The following is a 24,260-nucleotide window of genomic DNA, read 5'->3' on the forward strand; positions in this document are numbered from 1 at the left end:
TGATAACTGTGGTTTTTTAAAGTGTTTGAAGTTGGGGTGCATAATTCCCCTGCTTTTTTCTTCCTTCTCAGGATTGCTTTGGCTCTTCGAGGTCTTTTGTGGTTCCATATGAATTTTAGGAAGATTTTCTCTAGTTCGTTGAAGAATGCTGTTGGTATTTTGATAGGAATTGCATTGAATCTATAGATTGCTTTAGGCAGGATGGCCATTTTGACAATATTAATTCTTACTATCCATGAGCACAGGATGTGTTTCCATTTTTTGGTATCTTCTTTAATTTCTCTCATGAGTGTCTTGTAGTTTTCAGAGTATAGTTCTTTCACTTCCTTGGTTAGGTTTATTCCTAGGTATTTTATTCTTTTTAATGCAATTGTGAATGGAATTGTTTTCATGATTTCTCTCTCTGCTAGTTCATTGTTAGTGTGTAGGAATGCAACAGATTTCTCTGAATTAATTGTGTATCCTGCAACTATGCTGATTTCAGATATTAGATCTAGTAGTTTTGGAGTGGATTCTTTGGGGTTTTTTATGTACAATATCATGTCATCTCCAAACAGGGACAGTTTAACTTCTTCCTTGCCAATCTGGATGCCTTTTATTTCTTTCTTGTTGTCTGATTGCCATGGCTAGGACCTCCAGTACTATGTTGAATAGAAGTGGGGAGAGTGGGCATCCTTGTCTTGTTCCTGATCTTAAAGGAAAAGCTTTCAGCTTCTTGCTGTTAAGTATAATGTTGGCTGTGGGTTTGTCATATATGGCCTTTATTATGTGGAGGTACTTGCCCTTTATACCCATTTTGTTGAGAGCTTTTATCATGAATGAATGTTGAATTGTGTCAAATGCTTTTTTTAGTATATGGAAATGATCATGTGGTTTTTGTCCTTCTTTTTGTTGATGTGCTGGATGATGTTGATGGATTTTCAAATGTTGTACCATCCTTGCATTTCTGGCATAAATGGGTGATCTTTTTGATGTATCTTTGAATTCGGTTTGCTAATGTTTTGTTGAGTATTTTTGCATCTATGTTCATGAGGGATATTGGTCTGTAATTTTCTTTTTTTGTGGTGTCTTTGCCTGGTTTTGGTATTAGAGTGATGCTGGCCTCATAGAATGAGTTTAGAAGTTTCCCCTCCTCTTGTATTTTTTGGAAAGCTTTAAGGAGAATGGGTATTAGGTCTTCACTAAATGTTTGATAAAATTCAGCAGGAAGCCATCTTGTCCAGGGGTTTTGTTCTTAGTTAGGTTTTGTTTACCATTTCACTTTCATTGCTGGTAATTACTCTATTCATATTTTCTGTTTCTTTCTTGGTCAGCCTTGGAAGGTTGTATTTTTCTAGAAAGTTGTCCATTTCTTCTAGGTTATCCAATTTGTTAGCATATAATTTTTCATAATATTCTCTAATAATTCTCTGTATTTCTGTGGTGTCCGTAGTGATTTTTCCTTTCTCATTTCTGATTCTGTTTATGTGTGCAGACTCTCTTTATTTCTTGATAACTCTGGCTAGCGGTTTATCTATTTTGTTTATTTTCTCAAAGAACCAGCTCTTGCTTTCATTGATTCTTTCTATTGTTTTATTCTTCTCAATTTTATTTATTTCTGCTCTAATCTGTATTATGTTCTTCCTTCTACTGACTTTGGGCCTCATTTGTTGTTGTTCTTCTAGTTTCATTAATTGTGAATTTAGACTGCTCATATGGGATTGTTCTTCTTTCTTGAGGTAGGCCTGTATTGCAATTTACTTTCCTATTAGCACAGCCTTGGCTGTGTCCCACAGATTTTTCAGTGAATTATTGTTGTCATTTGACTCCATATATTGCTTGATCTCTGTTTTTATTTGGTCATTGATCTATTGGTTAATGTTGTGAGCCTCCATGTGTTTATGGGATTTTTCATTTTCTTTGTGTAATTTATTTCTATTTTCATACCTTTATGATGTGAGAAAATGGTTGGTACAATTTCAATATTTTTGAATTTACTGAAGCTCTTTTTGTGGCCTAGTATATGATCTATTCTTGAAAATGTTCCATGTGCACTTGGGAAGAATGTGTATTCTGCTGCTTTTGGTTGTAGAGTTCTGTAGATGTCTGTTAGGTCCATCTGTTCTATTGTGTTGTTAAGTGCCTCTGTGTCCTTACTTATCTTCTGTCTGGTTGATCTGTCTTTCAGAGTGAGTGGAGTGTTGAAGTCTCCAAGAGTGAATGCATTGCATTCTATTTCCCCTTTTAATTCAGTTAGTATTTGTTTCACATATGTGGGTGCTCCTGTGTTGGGAGCATAGATATTTATAATGGTTATGTCTTCTTATTGAATTGACGCCTTTATCATTATGTAATGTCCTTCTTTGTCTCTTGTTACTTTCTGTGTTTGGAAGTCTATTGTGTCTGATACAACTATTGCAATCCATGGCTTCAGAGACTATCTGCATTCCCAGACTGGGGAAGTTTTCAGAACTACCTCCTCAAAGACACTTTCTACCCCTTTCTCTTTCTCCTCTTCTTCTGGTATCCCTATAATTCAAATATTGCTCCAATTGATTTGGTCACACAGTTCTCTCAATGTTCTTTCGTTCTTAAAGATTCTTTTTTCTCCCTGGGCCTCAGCTTCTTTTATATTCCTCTTCTCTAGTTTCTATTTCATTTATAGTCTCCTCGACATTTCATTCTTAGAGCTCCTTTTCTCTGTCTCTTAGTTGCATGAAATATCTTTCTCCATCCCTTCACTTTTATTCTGTGTATGTCTTCGGGTTTAAAATGAGTCTCTTGTAGGCAGCATATAGATGGGTTTTGTTTTTTTATGCATTCAGTGACTCTATGTCTTTAGATTGGTCCATTCAGTCCATTTACATTTATGGTGAGTATCGATAGGTGTGTGCTTATTGCCATTGCAGGCTTTAGATTCGTGGTTACCAAAGGTTCAAGGTTAATTTCCTTACTATCTAAGAGTCTAACTTAACTCAATTAATATGCTGTTACAAACACAATCTAAAGGTTCTTTTCTTTTTCTCTTCCTTTTTCTTCCTTCTCCATTCTTTATACATTAGGTAGCATATTCTGTATTCTTTGTCTATCACTTGATTGACTTTGGGGATAGTTAATTTAATTTTGCATTTGCTTAGTAATTAGCTATTCTACTTTCTTTACTGTGATTTTATTTCCTCTGGTGACAGCTATTAAACCTTATGAACACTTCCATCTATAGCAGTCCCTCCAAAATAGACTGTAGAGATGTTTTGTGGGAGGTTAATTCTCTCAGCTTTTGCTTATCTGAAAATTGTTTAATCCTTCCTTCATATTTAAATGATAATCTTGCCAGATAAAGTAATCTTGGTTAGAGGTCCTTCTGCTTCATTGCATTAAATACATCATGCCATTCCCTTCTGGTCTGTAAGGTTTCTGCTGAGAAGTCTGATGTTAGCCTGATGGGCTTTCCTTTGTATGTAATCTTATTTCTTTCTCTGGCTGCTTTTAATAGTCTGTCCTTTCCCTTGATCTTTGCCAATTTTATTACTATATGTCTTGTTGTTGTCTTCCTTGGGTCCCCTGTGTTGGAAGATCTATGCATCTCCATGGCCTGAGAGACTATCTCCTTTCCAGGACTGGGGAAGTTTACAGCAACTACCTCTTCAAAGACACTTTCTATCCCTTTCTCTTTCTCTTCTTCTTCTGGTATCCCTATAATGCAAATATTGTTCCGTTTGGATTGGTCACACAGTTCTCTCAATGTTCTTTCGTTCTTAGAGATTCTTTTTTCTCCCTGGACCTCAGCTTCTTCTTTATTCCTCTTCTCTAGTTTCTATTTCATTTATCGTCTCCTCGACTGTAATCAACCTGCTTTTAATACCCTCCATCTTGCTCTTCAGCAATTGGATCACTGACCTAAATTCATTCCTGAATTATTGGATATCTTTCCTTACCTCCATTTCCATGTTGATGATTTTTATTTTGAACTCCCTTTCAGGAAGAATGTAAGGTCCATGTCATTTAAATCTTTCTCCAGGGTTATATTAATTTTACTCTGGACCAGGTTCCCTTGGCATTTCAGATTTGTATATGGCTCCCTCTAGTGTCCAGAAGCTCTACTCTGGAGCTGCTCAGTCCCTGAAGCAATGTCAGGGGTCACAGGGAGTGGTATAGGTGCCTGGGGATAGGAAAGAGCTGTTCCCCGCTTTCTGGCTGCTGTGCCTGTCTCCACTGCCTTAACCAGTGGGCCGAGCACAAAGTGATAAGCTTTTGTCCCAAAGCAGCCGGATATGGATCCCTGCTTTCCACACGTGGCTGGAATCTCAGTCTCTCAAGGAATTGTGCCTGTATTAACTTTCCAACCCAGTAGTCATGCGAGTATCATGAAAGCACCATGAAATGCAGGTTTATGCTACCAGCGCAGATCTCCGGAGCTAGATATTCAGCAGTCCCAGGCCTTCCACTCCCTCCCTTCTCTGTTTCTCTTCCCCCAGCCAGTGAGCTGGGATGGGGGAAGGGCTTGGGTCCCGCCTGGCCACAGCTTTGGTACATTACCCTGTTTCGTGAGGTCAGCTTTTTTCTCCAGGTGTATGCAGTCTGGCACCATCCTCTTTCCTGTTGCTCTCTCAGGGTTAGTTGTGCCAACTATATTTTCTAATTGTATTCAGTTTTAGGAGGAAGCCTTCCTCTCTCCTCTCATGCCGCCATCTTTAATCCAGTCTGCCACACCCAACTGCCATTTGACCTATCATTTCCTTTCAGAACTCATCTATCTACCTACCCATAATATGTGTATGATATATGTATATATGAATATATATAGGTGATTATATATATATGTGACTATGTATATTATAAATATATATACAAGTGAACACAAAATACATAATATAGATAATGACCAAATAATTCTTTCCAGGAGTACTGAGGTGCCATGATTTGTGCTTTGCATTGGGTAGCGGCACACTTCCTTTTGTTTGCTTCTTTGTGAATGTTTGTATATTGTGAGTGAGTGTGGTCAATAAATTGCTGCAGAGGATGCTGTCTTCGATGTAGTGTCATACATGGGTCCTGGAGAAAGCCAAATGTGGTTTAGAGTTTGCAGCAAACATTGTGAGCAGGGCTGTTTGTTACTCCATCCATGAAGAGGCATTTAGAGATGATTTGTGTCTTTCACAGATGGAGATATTGCAGCTGGGAGCTTATTAAAATAGGAATTGAATTGGATATATGAACCAAATCTGTAATTGCAAAGTATTTATCAGTACTTAGATAAAGTCAGCAATTTCAGTAACATTGGGAATGGGGGACCATGGCATTAACATTATAGTAGTCCGATGCAAGGACTCATTCATTCTCTCCAGGTTTAAGAGTAGTCTAAATTAGGCTTCTAATGGAAAACCAGTGTGATAATCAGTCATTCCCCACCTAGATCCTTTGTAACGGATTTCATGATTGAAGACTATTTTAGGATGCATTGGGTTGTATTTATATATTTGATCCAAAGGGTATCTTTTTGTAAGATAACTATAAATGCCGAAACCTTAATTTTATTTTAATTATTACTTGTTAGAAAGAGTTACCATGCTTCCAATGAGACAATTTAACAAATGGGTCTTTTGACTATGGGATATTTAATTTCAGGAGTTAAGACAGGGTGGGTACATTTGACGTCTATTTAATGTTCCCATAAGTGCAAAGCATAGAGCGGTGACTTGCTTAAATTTAGTGGGCCCTCTGACAGATCTGTGACTTTTGCTCCATAGTTAAGACCATTAAGGTTTGTCATTGGTGCATCTCATCTAATGTTAACTTAGAGCCTCTGCTGAAGAGGCACAAAAGCCAACCTGAACCCTTTTTATTTTTGTTATAATATAATTTTAAGTGACATTAGATTCCAAATATGTCAAACCTGAGACCTCTGTTTTAGTTTCTTTCCTGATTTTTCCACTCTGCTTCTTCTCTCTCCTCCCATTCCTTTTGTTTGTAATTGGATATACTTTGAGGGGTGGGTGTCCTTTCTAACCTGCTCAAAGGAGTCTTTCTCAGAGTGTCCCAACTAGTATCATCCAGGTTAGGGGCTTCCCAGTGGTGATTGTGAGAGACCTGAGGTTAAGTTGGGTTTGATTTGACTCCTTGCTGTGCCAGAGGGTTGTCATCAAGTTTTTCCATATTATTCTTTTAATCAAGGTCTTTTTTGGCTATAGAAATATCATTAGAAGCACAACAAAGGCATTTTCAAGGGTCCTAGTGCACCATATACTTTCAGGAGTATGAATCTCATCATGCCACATGGTGACTGTCCTTCTTCACACCATTCAGTGGGCTTGTTAGTATCAGTCCTACCCCCAAGTACTGTTTACAATGGGGTCATTGCCTGGATGAGACACACAACCCGTTGGTCACAGGATCCTGCCTACCCTAGCGTCAATCACTGCTCATGGTGGAACTGAGAAACACTACCCTATCTGACACAGCCAAATTGGGCTGGATAAGGCACAGGACTTAGGACCACTTAAAGGCTAAAGCCATATTTTGTCTCTAAGTGCCAATTATTGAGGCTTCCAGGTGGGAGTGAAGTGAAGGTTCCCTTGTCTGTGTGTGGCTTGCTTGGTTTGAAGATCTTGCTCACACCAGGGGAGGGCATGTTGGAGCTTTTTTCTCAGTTTGCCCAGATGAGGCACAGAACCTTTGGGGGGAGGTGGAGCTTGAAAGTCTGCAGAGTTCAGATATGGTGTCAGTCTGTTTGTTACATATGGCTGTGGGGGAAAGGCCAGACTGGTAAGTAAGGCTGCAGAGGACTACCACTTTTAATTTAGCCTTTGGTATTTTTTGGTTGAGTAATAACCTTTGCATATATCACTTGAATTAATGAAAATGATTTTTTTCTTAATAGAGAAAGACTGGGGAACTGGAATAGGGAAATCTATATTTAAATGCAAAGTATACTGGTCAGTCTATGTGCCTCAACAAATTATCTGACACTCCATTCATCTTTGTTTTCTTACCTGCAAAATGAGGAATAGCTAATTCCTTGGAATAAAAGCCTTACATGGAAACTTCAAGTATTTAAACTGAATAAAATTGACCAAATCATTGTAATACTCTCTATAAGTACTACCAGGTCATATGACTGAGGGAAGGAGAAATCAAACCAAACAAGCAGAAAACTTCAAAGCTCTGAAATAATTATTCTAATGTTAATCAGAGTTGTGTGACTTATTTAAATATCTCCATAATAGTCTCTTCATTTTTTTTAGAATTCGAAATGAAAACAACATCATACCAAGTTATCAGTTGGCATGTAAATGAAGATCATGAGAAAGACATGAGGAAACACTTTGATTTCTTTATGACAGAAGCTCTGCATAGCAGGCAATTTCTTTTATTCTCTGAATGAAAGACTTACTGTTTGAGCGATGAAAATGAATGGATGGCTACATGGATCCTAAGAGTGAGTTTAAGAGAAGTGTGTGTTTTGATATGGATGAATGGATGGAGGGAAATATCAATAATGGTGGTGAAGATGGATAGGTAGAATAGATTGGTTTCATATTCCCAATCATCCAGTCTGCGTACTGTCTGCTTTACTAAAAGCATGAATGTATTTCAGTAAAGTGCAGGGAATTTATCCTTCTGGATCTTCCTGGAAACACCTCACCTACAGACTTGTGCATAATCTACCAAACACAAAAAGAAGCATAGACAACTTAGTTCTTCATTGTTGGTAGGCAAATCAGATACACCATTTTATACTTATTTTTCTTCCCTTCTGCCCACATAAACTCAAGGATGGAAAAATGCTTGTGAACATTGATGTCATACCTTGAACTTCTGGCCTATTAAACTCACTTTAAATAAGCCCAAATATCTTGATGACACACAGTGAGAGATGAACTTGAGAGTTTCTGTGTCACAGGGTATCTATAGAAAATTCTTCAACTTTGATATAAAGAGGAATGACACAAATTCATTCCTTGTGTGGTTAATTACAGTGACCCAACACCCCATTTCTCTCCTTAAAAATTCTTTTACTAATCAAGGTGGTACTCAAATCTAATTTTTTCTATAAAGCCTCTTCCTTACTTAAGTACAAGACTAAATTCTCTCCTCTGTGAGATATGATCTAAAGTATGCATTTGAAACTTTGACTATATCATCCTATTTTGTTAGTCATGTGTTTTTCACTATGTATTTTCTTTGTTCTCCCCCAGCGAGATTTCTCTGAAGAATGGTTCCACACACGTTAAATATGATGTCATATACTGAGCACAGTGCCTTCCTGAATTTTTTTTCAATTAATTAACTTAATTTCAAATACAATTATGATTATATAAATATCCTACTTTTGAGGAATTTACACTTCATACCTTGATTATCAACATTTGACAGTCATCCTTTTTGTGAAATCTTTAAAAAATACAGCAGAGGATAATTTTAGGTAATTATCCATTATCATCACTTGAAGTTGTTCGTAAAGAGCAGGTGTAGATCTGCATATTGTTAATGACTTCTCAACCTGTGGACTTCTTTAAATGACTGACATGGTGTAGTATTGTACAGGTTATAGATTTGTTGGACAATTGATTCTTACCATCCTTCAACCAATGAGGAAGCCCATGGATTTCCAAAGCACCTGGACCTGCCAGTACTCTGGTCAGGAGCCTCCTCATCTATTTTCCCAGTTACTGTACAACAAGGATCAGTTTCTTTGCATGCACTGAAGGGATAACATTGAAGGAGAAAAGTCCCTGGAATAATGCTATAGATGGTAGCCTTGATTAAGTGTCAGTAAAATTTAAGCATTAACTTCTGTGAATGCTCCAGCAAATATAAAGTGGACAGGCCAGTAAGCTTCAAAAGTCTTTTAATATTTTTATTTCTTAAATTGTTTAATTCCTATGTAAGAAGTCATAAAACTCATGGCTCAGCTTAAAATTTGGGTTCTGATATCATTATCAGAAAGTCCTTGAGTGGCGCAATCTGTCAGATGTAGAATCTACATAATTTGTAAAAAAGGCTCTATCATCAATATTGATGGACTCTGTTATCAAGTTATTTCCACAGTTTTGCTGAGAAACAAGATGGACACTCATAAAAAGTCAGTATACAGATAAAAGTTAGAGCATCAAAGAATATCTCAAGTAGACACTAGATTGTGAGATCTGCTACAGGTAGAGATGACTCCCAAAGCTGAGGACATTGAATTTACATTGACAGTGTGCGGATTTGGATCTGCCAGAGAAAGGGGCAGGAGGAAGTGAGAAACTTTAGGGAATAGAAACACCTGGAGCAGATTGACCAGGGCTGAGGGTGTGTGTTGGACGGTGTAAAAATAGGTGGTGGTAGTGGTGGTGGGGTAACTGCTAGATATGCTCTTACCTATGATATTTTCATTGACTCAAAGATTCTCTTAAGTATTGTGCAATTAACATTTCTAATGAACATTTGTCACTAAATTTTTTTTCTTACAGAGAAGCACATGAGAACTTTGTAAAGGTAATGGAACAACTGGGGCCTCGATGCAGTCATTTGCTAAGGAGAAGTGATATCATGCATTCCTTAAAAAATGAGAACTTTGACCTGGTGTTTGTTGAAGCACTTGACTTCTGTTCTTTCCTGCTTGCTGAGAAGCTTGGGAAACCATTTGTGTCCCTTCTTCCCTCCCCATTTGGCTCTGCAGACTTTGGGTTGCCAAGCCCCTTGTCTTATGTGCCAGTATTCCAATCCTTGCTAACCGACCGCATGGACTTCTGGGGTCGAGTTAAGAATTTTCTGATGCTCTTTGATTTCTCCATGAAGAACTGGAAAATCTACTCTACGTTTGACAACACCATCAAGGAGCATTTTCCTGAAGGCTCTAGACCAGTTTTGTCTCATCTTCAAAAGAAAGCAGAGCTGTGGTTTGTTAACTCTGACTTTGCCTTTGAATTTGCTCGGCCCCTGCTTCCCAACACTGTGTATGTCGGAGGCTTAACGGCCAAACCCGTTAAACCACTGCCACCAGTAAGTACACCTTAGCACACAATGTGGACTTCAGCCCTTCAGTGCAGAGCTGGCAGCTGCCCCTGCCAGTGGGATCATGGGAGTGAAGTAGGGTGAGACAGCCAAAATACCTAATGTATTCCCTTCTATATTGTGTTATATTACATTATAATTGTAAGATAAATTCTAACTGAAATGAGCAGGCGATGAGAAGCGACAAAAGGTCAGGCAGTTTATTTGAGTGCAATCCTGGGAGAGGTTCATCAGTCCTCACAAACACAGGCCGGAGAAGTCACGCTCAACCAGACAGGCTGGGAGTTTGTATAAGCACAGGTTAGAGAGGGGGAAGTGGGCCACACCAGGGGTATGTGGGGACTTTTTATTGTCTCAGAGTTGGGTGATGGACAACCAGAGGTCTCCTCCTTCGGAATGGAGGGGGTCTGCATCCGGGGTTTGTCGGCACGTCAAGGGACTGGAATGCAGGAAGAGCTCTCTGTTGCTTCCTTATATGGCACAGAGCTATTTGGTGCTGTCTTTGTTCCACTTGCACTGTCCTCGCTTTCTCTCTCTGGTACCTCCAACCTTACAATAATATCATATTATATTTTATTATTTAGTTTTTCTATTCTGTTCTATTCTTGTTGTAAGAATACTTGCAATACATCTAACCCCCTAACAAAATTTTCAGTCAGTACATATAATTCACTATAGGTACCATGTGTTGCAACAGACCTGTATCTTATTCACCTTTTTATCTGAAACTCTTCACCTTTTAAATAATAATTTTCCCCTTCCCCGGAACACCTGGAAACAAATGTCCACTTTTTGACTCTGCAAATTTGACTATTTTAGATACTTCATATAAGTGAACTTATGCAGTATTTGGCTATCTGTGACTGCTTTATTTCACTTAGCTTATTGGCCTCAACGTTCATCTGTATTTTCACATGCTGTATAATTTCATTCATTTTTAAGGCTAAATAGTATTTCATTGTATGTTTAGCTCATATATTTAGGTGTTTGATCCATTTTGACTAAATTTAGTATATGGTATACTCACTTTTTCTTTAACCATTCATCTTTTAGTGGACATTTAGGCTGTTTCCACATCTTGGCTATTGTGAATAGCTATTAAGTAAACATGGGAGTGCAGATAGATCTTTGAGATCCTGATTTCAGTCCTTTTGGGTATGTATACATAAAAGGGATTGCTGGATCATATGGCATCTCCATTTTTATTTTTAGTGGAATCTCCATACTCTTTTCCTGTACAGCTGCACTGTTTTGCCCTATCAGCAACCGTGTGTAAGGGTTGCAATTTCTCCATATCCTCAATCCTTGTGCTCTTTGATAATGGCCATACTGACAGGTATGAAATGATACCTCATTGTGGTATTTCTTTTATGAGACTGTAAGGTATTTTTTTGCTGTTGAGTTGTAGGGGTTTCCAAAATGTTTTGGAGATTAACCTCTTATCAGGTATTTAGTTAGCAAATATTTTCCTTTTTGTAGGTTGTTTTTTCTATCTGTTGATGGTTTCCTTTGCTGTGCAGAAGCTTTTTAGTTCGATGTAGTCCCACTTGTTTATTTTTGGTTTTGTTGCCCATGCATGGTGCTATCTCATTGCTCAATATCATGAAGTTTTCCCTCTACATTTTCTCCTAAGAGCTTCACAATTTCAGGTCTTATGTTTAAATCTTTAATCCACTTTGAGCTGAGTTTTTTGTGTGGTGTAAGGTAAAGGCCTAATTTTATTCTTGTGCAGAAGTATATGCACATGCCAGGGTAGGGATTCAGGTAAGAATTTGTTTTGATTACTATCTGCTGACTTTGGTGAATCTGGTTACACATTTGCTTGGGGTGCTCTACTCTTTCAGTTGGCTTTTGGATTTCTCCCAAGGGGAATTAGTCTGTGAAATGTCGCTGAATTAGCATGTCTTTAGGGGGAAGTAGTGTCTAGGGCTTCCTATGTCTAGGGCTTCCTGTGCTGCCATCTTGCTGACATTACTCACCACAGGGCACACTTTTAAGGAAGCCCTTTTTTCAGGGTCATGGAAGTACTATGTTAGCTTTTACATGATCCTGAGACTGAGGATCTCCTTAAGTAACATGTCCAAGGCTCTTCATCTGCCTTATCCTAGTCTTAGCCTGATGGTAAAAGTGCTTTAGTAAGTTGGTATTTTCATTTGCATTCTTTATTACCATATGTACAATAATTATGTAGCGAGAAGCCACAACATTGAAATAATTTTTAAGGAGATTAGCTACCCATGATGAAACACACTTGTTTTTGTACTTTTATATATATTTTGTTGATATTAGCCATCTAATGGGTATGAACTGGTGTCTCATTGTGGCTTGATTTGAATTTCCCTCGTTAGTAATTTTTACCATGTCATAAGCTTAATGGACATTTATATATCGTCTTTGAAGAATATCTCTTTAGGTCTTTGCCCATTTTTAGATCATGTTCTTTGTTTTGTTTTTTAGAATTGTTAGAATTCTTTATGTAATCTGGATATCAGTCCCTTATCAGGAAGATGATTTGAAATCATTTTTCCATTCCCTGGGTTGCTTTATCACTATGCTCATAGTGCCCTTTGATTACCAAAGTATTTCTTTTTGATGTAATCCTGTGTATTGCTTTTTAATTTTGTTCCCTGTATTTTTGGTGACACATCCAAGAAATTATTACTAAATGCAATGGCATGAAAATTTCCCCTGTATTTTTTTTTGAGAGGGCATCTCTTATATTTATTGATAAAATGGTTGTTAACAGTTAACAACAATAAAGTTCTGTACAGTGTACTCAATGCACAATCATTAATCCACCCCAAGCCTAATTCTCATCAGTCTCCGATCTTCTGAAGCACAACGAACAAGTTCCTACATGGTGGACAAATTCTTACATAGTGAGTAAGTTCTTACATGGTGAACAGTACAAGGGCAGTCATCACAGAAACTTTTGGTTTTGATCACGCATTATGAACTATAAACAATCAAGTCACATATGAATATTCGTTTGATTTTTATACTTGATTTATATGTGAATCCACTTTCCTCCCTTATTATTATTATTATTATTTTAATAAAATGCTGAAGTGGTAGGTAGATGCAAGACAAAGGTAGAAAACATAGTTAAGTGCTGTGAGAAAGCAAATGTAGATGATCAGGTGTGTGCCTGTAGACTATGTGTTAATCCAAGCTAGACAAGGGCAACAAAACATCCATGGATGCAGAAGATTTCTCTCAAAACAGGGGGGGTGAGGTTCTAAGCCTCACCTCTGTTGATCCCCAATTTCTCACCTGATGGCCCCTCTGCGACTGTGCCTGTCTTAGGTTGTTCCTCCCTTGAGGAATCTTACCCATCTCTGGCTAACCAGTCATCTTCCGGGGCCATACAGGGAAATGTAAAGTTGGTAAGTGAGAGAGAAGCAATATTGTTTGAAAAGGTTAGCTTTTTACTTCTTTGCAGATTTATGCCCTGTGGGTTTTATGCCCAGCATTTGTCTTGAGGTATCTTTAACACTTGGAAGAATTATGATACTTGGTAAATTCAATATGAGGCATGAATTCTATTTAAGGGTTGTAATTAGTCAGGAAGAAGAAAAGCTATAGACGTAGCAGACGGAAGAAAACATGTGAAGATTGGTGATTTCTTTGACATATCTTCTCGTAGAGTAACTTAAGCATGTATAGGTTTTAAACTTCTAATTAAATTGCACACACACATTAACATAATATGAATACAGTTACATAACCAAAGCAGACCTACAATTACCAGCCATTTCCAGTGAAACCAAGAAAACCAGTTAGGCACCCTAAGCGTTTGTGAAAACTTATCTAAGATATGATGGATATTGCCTAACTGAATTTGAATAATTTGGGAAACATCAGACAATTTAAAACAACACATTCCTGGGAACTGTTCACATCCCATATGTTCTTTTAACAGTAGATAGTCTGTAGTTGTAAGATTTTGGAGCGCTGCAACTTGCACTTCTCCTAATTCTTGGTTGAGTTCCAACAGTATAGATCCAGTCAAATTTGTTATTTTACTGTATGCACAGACCAGCTTAGATATCTCCTTCTTCATTCCAATGGCAATTCCAGGAACCAGTGGGATGAATGCAGCTACAACTGCAACAGCGCCAGGATCTTTGTTGACGTTTTTTGATGATCATCTTCTGGAATGACTCTTCCAGAATATGTTGATATTGGAACTTCTTCTTCATATTGTATCTTAGTTCGTTTTCTGGGTAGCTAAATTGGGCTTTGATCCTCTGTATAAACACAAACAGAGCCTTTGCTGACACTTTGATATGCCCTTTATACCATTGTGAAGAACTTATTGTAGGTCACCACACAGGAACTGCTTTTTTTTTTTAAGAGAAAGGAATATTATCAGAAAAATGTACTTCCATAGCTGATCAGCTGATCATCTGACACCCTTTAAATGATCAAAATTAAGGATATTTAAAGCATGCAATAATCGTTGATTTACAGTTAGTTTTATCCTATCAGGGAGTAATCCCCCTTTCTTTTTTTTTTGTTATCATTAATCTACAATTACATGAAGAATATTATGTTTCCTAGGCTCTCCCCTATACCAGGTCACCCCTATAAACCCCTTTACAGTCACTGTCCTTCAGCATAGCAAAATGCTATACAATCACTACTTGTCTTCTCTGTGTTGTACAGCCCTCCCCTTTCTCCCACCCCCCCTTATGCATGCTAATCTTAATACCCCTCTTCATCTTCCCCCCCTTATCTCTTCCTACCCACCCATCCTCCCCAGTCCCTTTCCCTTTGGTACCTGTTAGTCCATTCTTGGGTTCTGTGATTCTGCTGCTGTTTTGTTCCTTCAGTTTTTCCTTTGTTCTTATACTCCACAGATGAGTGAAATCATTTGGTATTTCTCTTTCTCCGCTTGGCCTATTTCACTGAGCATAATACCCTCTAGCTCCATCCATGTTGTTGCAAATGGTAGGATTTGTTTTCTTCTCATGGCTGAATAATATTCCATTGTGTATATGTACCACATCTTCTTTACCCAATCATCTACTGATGGACACTTAGGTTGCTTCCAATTCTTGGCTATTGTAAATAGTGCTGCGATAAACACAGGGCTGCATCTGTCTTTTTCAAACTTGACTGCTGCATTCTTAGGGTAAATTCCTAGGAGTGGAGTTACTGTGTCAAATGGTAAGTTTATTTTGAGCATTTTGAGGAACCTCCATACTGCTTTCCACAATGCTTGAACTAACTTACATTCCCACCAGCAGTGTAGGAGGGTTCCCCTTTCTCCACAGCCTTGCCAACATTTGTTGTTGTTTGTCTTTTGGATGGTAGCCATCCTTACTGGTGTGAGGTGATATCTCATTGTAGTTTTAATTTGCATTTCTCTGATAATTAGCTATGTGGAACATCTTTTCATGTGTCTGTTGGCCATCTGTATTTCTTTTTTGGAGAACTGTCTGTTCTGTTCCTCTGCCCATTTCTTAAGTGGATTGTTTGTTTTTTGTTTGTTGAGGTGGGTGAGCTCTTTATATATTTTGGACGTCAAGCCTTTATCAGATCTGTCATGTTCAAATATATTCTCCCATACTGTAGGGTTCCTTTTCGTTCTATTGATGGTGTCTTTTGATGTACAGAAGCTTTTCAGCTTAATATAGTCCCACTTGTTCATTTTTGCTGTTGTTTTCCTTGCCCGGGGAGATATGTTCAAGAAGAGGTCACTCATGTTTATGTCTAAAAGGTTTTTGCCTATGTTTGTTTCTAAGAGTTTTATAGTTTCATGACTTACATTCAGCTCTTTGATCCATTTTGAATTTACTTTTGTGTATGGGGTTACATGCCATGCTGTCCCCTATTATTTTGCAAGACTCCCACCAACCTGGTATCTGAGCTAAACTGCCATACTTATACTGTCAGAGCTCCAATTCTGGCAAGAGATGAATCTCTCTCTTTGGAGCCCACAGAGGATTAAAACATTGACCATAGGTTCTGTTCTTCTGCTGATGACTTCAAAGCCACGGCTATCACTTCTGCATTGTGGCATGCTATTCCAGGAGAAGTGTGGGACAAGTAAAAATAAAATTGCCATAGAAATTCCTACCATTTTCACTGTGTATTTTTTCTTGAGTGTGCGTATGTTTGATTTTTGTATATCCCTGATTGTTTTCCCAAGTATTGTATAGTTGTTTGAGTTAGTGTCTAGTTGTTTTTTGGTTTTTTTTTAAATGTTTCTTTGAGGGAATGTGAGCATGCAGCCTTTTACTCTGCCATCTTGCTGTGCTCTTCTGAATTTTTAATTATAGATTTGCATTAGTAGTCATGGAATTATAAAAGGACAACAAAATGTTAAGGCTTCGTCTGGTGTGGTAGCTTTCATAGTGTTATGCTGGATGGAGTCACACAGAGCTACAATGGCCCAATGGAGTCAGGGGCTGGGAACAGGGGACAGCCAAAAAATGCAGAGGAAGGAAGAAATAGATGTTTTGAAGTAAGAATTGACAAAACTGTATTAAAGCTAATTTCTAGGGCACTTGATAACAACCCTTTAAGAATCATTTAAGGGTGGCTATCTAACAGAATGAATTAATAGTTAATATCAGACAAAGTAGAATTACATAAAAACTTTTCCAGGAGATAAAGGATATTTTATATAAGGTATAACCTAACAAAATCGATCCGTGTAATACAGCACATTAAAAGCACGGAAGGGATAAAATAATGTTATCTCAATAGATGCAGAAAAGATATTTGACAAAATCTATCATAAAAAAAACATTCACAACAGTAGGACTAAAAAGGTACTTCCTCAATATGATAGTGTTTATGGGAAACCCACAGCTGACATCATATTCTGTGGTGGTAGACTGAACCCGTGCCACTGAAGATCAGTATTCAAAAATACCCATTCATACCACTGCTCTTCAAATATGTTTTAGACGGAGCAAGTAGGCAAGAAAAAGAAATAAAAGTTCTCCAAATTGGCATGGAAAGAATAAACACATCTTGATTTGTATATGACATGATCCTATATAGAGAAAATCCCAAATAATCCATATACATAAAATAACTACTAGGTCTAATAAATGAATCCAGCAAAGATGCAAGGAATTACATCAATTTGCAAATATCAGTTATGTTTGTAATACACCAGCTTTGAACAATCTGAAAATGAAATTAAATACATTATTCTATTTACAATAGTGTCCTATTGAACCAAAGAGGCAAAAGACATATACACTAGAAATGTCAAATGTGCTTAAAGAAATAGAGGAAGATTAAGTAAGACCATGAATTGTACTATTTAATATTGTTAACATAGCAATACCACTCAAAGGAATGTAGAGGTCAGATCTAATCCCTAGCAACATTGAATTGGTCTTTTTTGCACAAAGGGAAAGGCCAATCTTTACATATATAGAGAGATGAAAGAGATCCTGAGTAACCAAAACAATATATAGGTATAGATATAGATATAGATATAGATACAGATATAGATGTCTCATATATCTGGGCCCAATTCATTTTTGAAAAGGGTACCAAGACCAATCAGTGAAGGAAAGAATTGTCTCTTCAACAAATGGTGCTGGAATAACTGGATATCACGTGAAAAAGAATGAATCTTGAGCCTTGCTCACATCACATACAAAAACTAACTCAAAATGATTAGTAGCCTAAAAAAAATACCCAAAGAGTTAAAACCATAAAATTCTTAGAGGAAAACAAAGGGATAAATCTGCATGTACGTGGATTTGGTCAAGGATTTGTAGATGTGACACCAAACGCATGAGTCACAAAGAAAATATAGATAAATTAGACTTCATCAGAATTAAAAACTTCTATGTATCAAAGGACATATAAAGAAAGTGATGAGATAACTTATTAGGTATAAAGCAAGTATGGCTCTCACTACTGCTTTTCAGCCTCATACTGAAAATTCCAGTTGAAGCAACTGGCACAAATAAATAAAAGGCTTATATAGATAAGGATGGAATAAATAAACTGATTTGTTCACAGAAGAACTGATGATCCATGTGAAAATCTGAAAGAGTCAGAAAAAAAAGTCCTGGAACTAATAAACAATTATGGCAATGTTGCAGGATATAAGTTTAGTACACAATATAAATCCCTTTCCTGTATACCAGGAATGAACAAGAGGAATGTGAAATTAAAAACACATTATCATTTACATTAGAAACACCAAAAATAAAAGACTTAGGTATAAATCTAACAAAGTATGTTCAAGATGTTAATGAGAAAAAATACAAAACTCTGGTGGAAGAAATTAGAGAACTAAATAAATGAAGAGTGGTTCCATATTCATGACAGGAAGAACCAATATTGTCAAAATGTCAGTTCTCTGCAATTTGATCTATAGATTCAAGGCAATCGCAATCAAAATCTCAGCAAGTTATTTTGTGGCTATTAACAAACCAATCCCCAAATTTGTGTGGAGAGGTAAACTCTAAAGAGCCCAAAGATGACACACAAATTTGGAGGATTAACATCACTGAACTTTGTGATTTACTATAAACTACAGCAACCAAGACATTGTGCTTTGGCAAAAAATCAACAAATCGATCAATGGAACAGATAAAGAGCCCAGAAATAGACTCATATAAATTTAGTCAACTGATCTTTGACAAAGGATTAAAGACAACCATGGAGAAAAGATAGTCTTCCCAACAAATTTATAAATATACACTTATAGACATGTATATACACATATATACACGCAATACAAAAGAACTCTAAAAATTCAAAACTAAGCAAGGAAAAAAAAAAGCCAAAAACCTTAACAGAAATCTCACTAAATAGACATACAAATGCTCATAAGCATATGGAGGAAACATATTTTCCCAGCATCTTTATATCAGCATCTAGGAGTTCCACCACCCCCACTGGGCCAGGATACGGGCCTGCTTTCTCCAAGGCACCCGCACCTCTGGTCTGGCATTGGAATAGTCTCAAATGACTATACCACTCCAGACCAACAGTGAGGGATGAAGACCCTGGAACTAGGTCATGTTTTCAATGAAGAAAGAGATTCCTACCATCTCAACTTCTTTCTTCCATAAAGCATTGTTATACACAGAGGTCTGGATCTACACGTCAGTCCTGCAGTACTTCATGTGCAATGTAGGCTCTTGTGGCACATGATCCTGTGGCACCATAATCTAGAGCTCCCGTCATACCCCTTTGTGATTTAAAAAAATATTTATATGGGAAAATGTGTCTTGAGGTTCTCAAAAATGACTTAAAGGTCATCCAGACACAGTGGATATGAGCAGTTTCAGAAGACACTGAGCTGTCCAGGGAACATGAGGTAAATCTCAAGACAATGAGCTCTAGGCACTGACAGGAGGGTGAATTCAGTAAACAGTGACTTTAATTTCGGGTTGTCTATGCTTTTGCAGATGTCATTCACCTATTTCCTTTCTTCCCTGTCTTCAGGAATTTGAGCATTTCATTGCCAAGTTTGGTGACTCTGGCTTTGTCCTGGTGGCCCTGGGCTCCATGGTGAGCACCTATCAGTCCCAGGAGTCTCTCAGGGAGATGAACAGTGCCTTTACTCGTCTTTCCCAAGGGGTGATATGGTCATGTAAGTCTCTTCATTGGCCCAAGGACATCCAGTTGGCAACAAATGTGAAAATCGTGGACTGGCTTCCTCAGAACGACCTATTGGGTAAGGGGTGCCCTGGTTTGCTTGCCTCTTTCCATTTATGTGACTTTAGGACTCATCAGGGTGCTGATTTACTGGGGCAAACCCATCCGCATGAGGACAGCTGATAACTGAATGGAATCTTCAGAGGGCAAGCCAAAGAAGCAGCGGCACCTTCTGAGAGAACAGGTTATCTTTCCAACATGGCAGCAACAGCCATTTTCCTTGCAGCCTTTCTATTCCAGTCCTGATACCTGCAGCCATAGTGATATTATTGTTAGGTTTTTTGACCGTGCCACATTTGGCACTAAGCAAATTCACCCAAATGCAATCCAAGACAGTATGTGAACTCGTAGAACACGTAACAGGGGGCATGTTGCTGCTCTTTTCTTTGGCCTCTTGAGCACCTGTTTAGCCACCTGCCATTATACAAACACCCACACATATTGATCATCCTCCTTAGATGCATAAGGCATGAGCAGGTCACACCTTCAGAGAGTGGATGTCTGTGGTATCTTGTGGGTGCACCAAGCTATCTGAGTGCGAGCCTAGGTGACCTCCAGCCAGTTATGTGGCCCATCATTTCTCTGTAAACAGGGAGCCCTTACACCCCTCAGGTTCCCTTTGTCCCTGTGCTGCTTTTGCCCCACCCCTCACTGCCACAGCCACGGACTGCATCACAAGTTCCTAATCAAGATAATGGCTCAAAGCATATTGGGAATTTAAGAGAGAGGAAGTACTGCATATTTGATTCATAGAGCATGGGATCGGGGAAAGGATTCCCATATTCAGGGAAATACATGTACATTCTGATGCACGTTGCTGTTGAGAAGTAGTTTGAGATGAACTCCTTGTTGTCAACACTTGTTTTAGTTTTGTCTAAGTAAGGGTAGGGTGGGCAGAAAGGAAGTGAAAATACTGAGGTATGTAGTCCATCATTCCCTACTTTAAAGGATTTTTCATAAAATTGAGGAGAAAGTGCATGACTAAGTTTTATAAGTGCCACATGCATTTTGATGTCAGTGAAAGTGTGAAGAATTCAGATAAGAGGAAAATGAATGCACAGTGGATGAGAGAAAGGGAGACCTAGAGAGTCAGAGAGAGAGAGAGAAAGAATGGGAGACACAGAGACAGGGCCAGGCACACAGAGAGAAGTGGAGAGGGAGATGGAGAGGGAGGGAGGAACAGAAGGAGAGGAACAGAGAGAGAGCACCCAGGGAGAAGCTACGGAGGAAACAGATGGAAAAGCGAATTCAGAAGCAGAGTGAAGAGAGAAGGTAGGATGGATGGATGGATGGATGGGTGGATGGGTGGATGGGTGGATGGGTGGATGGATGGATGGGCAGGAGGAGGAATATGCCTCTCTTTTCACTCTCTTCTGAAGCGTTCCCGGGTTCTAAGCCTTAGTTGGATGTCGTAGACTTATAGGCATCGCTGTGCAGGGACAAGGCCAGGATCTTGTGTCCTGGAACGTGTCCCCTTGAGTGTGCCCTAGGCTAAACCAATAAATTCATTTTCTCCAAAACACTTTGAGATCCCATGATATTTTCTTCTGCTCTTGCTGCTTTCCCCATTGTTCTGAGTCTCCCCATTCTGAAATGTTCTTCTCTCTTTATTTATATATATAGCTCACCCTCGTATCCGTCTTTTTGTCACCCATGGTGGGTTGAATAGCATAATGGAGGCCATCCAACACGGCGTGCCTATGGTGGGGATTCCTGTCCTTTCAGACCAGCATGAAAATGTGGTCCGAATAGAAGTCAAAAATTTAGGTGTCTCCCTGCAGTTAAAGCAGCTGAAGGCTGAGATGTTGGCTCTGAAGATGAAGCAAGTCATAGAAGACAAGAGGTACGTGGCTCTCTGGGCCTGGGGGCACATACGCTGCATGAAGACATTAATCACGAAGGGCACTGTGTGGATCTTGTTTGCAATATAGGCTGAAGCTTTCCGAACACAGAATAATGTATGTGTGTGATGCTGACCCCTGACCTGCTTCCTGGGAAAGGAAGCCCAGGCAATTTAGGTTAGGGGCTGAGAATAACCTGCCTGAGGGGTGGTGAGGGACACGACGTACATATGGGAAGTCTCTGAGAACTCATTATATTTAACAGGCACTTGTGTAGTAGTTCTCCAACTGAGACAGGAGGTTGCCCTTCTGTTCCCAAAATGCCACACTGTCCCATGTCAGGCCCTTTGTCTGTGCTGCTCCCTGCAGCATCCTCCCCTTTTGCTCACAGGCAGCTCCTGATGACATTCAGATCTCCCCTGCAATGTCGTCTCCTCAGAGGGGTGGCTCCCAGTTTGACAGTCCTACCTAGACTCCTCTCCCACCCACTCCCATCGTGATTCATTATTTTCTTCTTAACAATCCTTGGGATCTGTAACTACCCCATTTCTTTACATTTTAGTTTTTGTCTGTCCCCCCACACTAGAGTGCAGAACCTCACCTCCCCCAGAGAGCAACCTGTGTCTCGTTTCCACTATGTTCCCAGGGCCCCCCCACTCAGGGCTGCCACAAAGTAACTTTGAATGAACTTCTGGCATGTGAGTCAGTAAAAGGGACCCATTGTTCCCAAGGTAAATTGCCATCAGACACAATATATTACTTTGTAACCAAAATGGAATATCTTATAGGGTTTCAAGGATAGAAGCTCTGCCTCATGAATGTAGTACATCATATATACACATATGTACTTTTCCCTTACTGTGCCATAAGCCTTTCTGGGTGGAGACTAGTCTTGACTGATGTAGTCACTTTTTTACAGTTTAGCACTGAACATGGGTCTTTGCATGTAGGTATCAGTTTGAACTTTTCTAGGGACTCACCTAGACATTGGCAAGACCAGGCCAACATCCTTTCCTTGACACTGAGTCTTTTGTGCATACAGTGGAAAGTGCGTGTTCTGTGTGATGCCAGGTCGCTAAGACTTGTGAGTCCCCTGAGTATGCCATGCCCTGTCTTGCCTACAGGTACAAATCAGCAGCGGTGGCCGCCAGCATCATCAGGCGCTCCCACCCCCTGACCCCTGCCCAGCGGCTGGTGGGCTGGACCGACCACATCCTCCAGACAGGGGGTGCAGCGCACCTCAAGCCCTATGCCTTGCAGCAGCCGTGGCATGAGCAGTACCTGCTAGACGTCTTCTTGTTCCTGCTGTTGGTCACCCTGGTTGCCGTGTGGCTCTGTGGGAAGCTGCTGGGCATGGCAGCCAGGTGGCTGTGTGGGGCCAGGAAGCTGAAGGAGGCCTGAGGCCACGTGCAACCTGTGGAGGGAGGGTTGGGAGACAGTGGCTCTTATAAGGTTTCCCCAGCATGGGCCGCCCATGGTGTCCTTTTCTCACGGCCACTCAACAGTGGCCAGAAAATTGCTCCTCACTATTCTGCCTCTGTTTAGACAGCCTTTGAAGCACTGCTGGGATTTTTATTTTAATTGTGGTAAAATAGACATCGCATACAAGCTTCCATTTTTATCATTAAATACACAGTTCAGTGACCTTCATGCTTTCACTTTGTCATGCCTCACTACCTGCCACACATCTCTACCATCCAATTCCAGGTCATCTTCTCCTTCCCAAAGTAAAACTGCACCGATTAAAGAGTAACTCCCATTCCCTGACCCACCCCCTGCCTCTGTCCTGTAGTTGGTCAGAGACAGCCCCTCCCAGGACCACACTGTGCTCTCTGCCCCGAGGGGGGCCCTCCTGCAGGGAGCACCTCCTTTCCTGGCAGGCCTGGCGGACTTTGACCCACAATCCATGCTGTGCTTTCCTGTGATTACAGTTCCCTTTTCAAGACTCCCATTCTTCAAAATTCGGTCACAGAAACCTCACGTGGAGCCTGGCACCTCCATGTAAGTTTTTGGGCCCTCAGGCCTGGTGGCTGGGCCAGTGCCCAGACCTTCTTGGCTTTGGAGTCTTTCCACCCACCACCCATGCATGGCAGAGAATATACCGGTATGTGGTAATCCCTTAGGAATAACATTCAGTCCCTAGTAACACAAACCAGAAAAAGCATGGCTTAAACACCTGAGTTTTTATTTGGTTAGTTTTTCTTCATTCAACAAAGCCTGGGGCAGCCATTGAGAGCTGGTGTGGCTGCCCCAAACTGCTGTCTTTTCTTCCTTCCTTCCTTTTCTTCTTTCTTTTTCTTTTTTTCTATCTCCTCTTCTTTCCTTTTCTTCCTTTCCTTTCCTTTTTATTTCTGACTTTTGATCTCTTTTACTAAATGCCATGTCTCCTCTGTGGTGGTATTGCTCATGATGTATTTTATCTGCAGATAATTGTGCCCTCGTCGTTTCTCTTGCACACTGAGGTGGATTAAATTCCCCCTCAAAAGTTTCATCTTGCGTGGCATTTGTGAATGAAAACTAGTGAAGGAAACATTAGTATATAGGATGGCCCTGGAGACCATAATTTTGGATTGTTTAATTCTGGGATTGTGAAACACATCTTGAAGTAATTCAAATGAAATGATGACACAGCTGTTACAAATACTCCCCAGAGAAATAGGAAAAGGACCCCCCTGGCCAGTGTCAGAGCAGGATTTGCTATGTCTAACACAGAGCAGGGGGCCTGGTGCCTGACCAGGCCTGCGGGTTCTCATGCTACAAGCATGTCACACACACAGCCAGGAGCATATCAGA

The 24,260-nt window shown here is 39.6% G+C and overlaps 1 protein-coding gene across 1 annotated transcript in view; it reads left to right on the top strand.

The window, feature by feature from the left end:
• The window catches only part of LOC118918038 (UDP-glucuronosyltransferase 3A2-like), a 37,403-nt gene extending 13,445 nt beyond the window's left edge, over positions 1–23,958 (top strand). The window contains exons 3-7 of the mRNA XM_057495840.1: positions 7,221–7,335; positions 9,435–9,966; positions 19,414–19,645; positions 21,250–21,469; positions 22,592–23,958. Coding sequence (XP_057351823.1) covers positions 7,221–7,335; positions 9,435–9,966; positions 19,414–19,645; positions 21,250–21,469; positions 22,592–22,868 — 1,376 coding nt within the window. The 3' untranslated portion in view covers positions 22,869–23,958. The remainder of the gene's footprint in view (positions 1–7,220; positions 7,336–9,434; positions 9,967–19,413; positions 19,646–21,249; positions 21,470–22,591) is intronic.
• The last annotated feature ends 302 nt before the right edge of the window (positions 23,959–24,260 follow it).

This window comes from Manis pentadactyla, chromosome 2, assembly GCF_030020395.1.
Source record: "Manis pentadactyla isolate mManPen7 chromosome 2, mManPen7.hap1, whole genome shotgun sequence".
Taxonomy (NCBI): Eukaryota; Metazoa; Chordata; class Mammalia; order Pholidota; family Manidae; genus Manis; species Manis pentadactyla.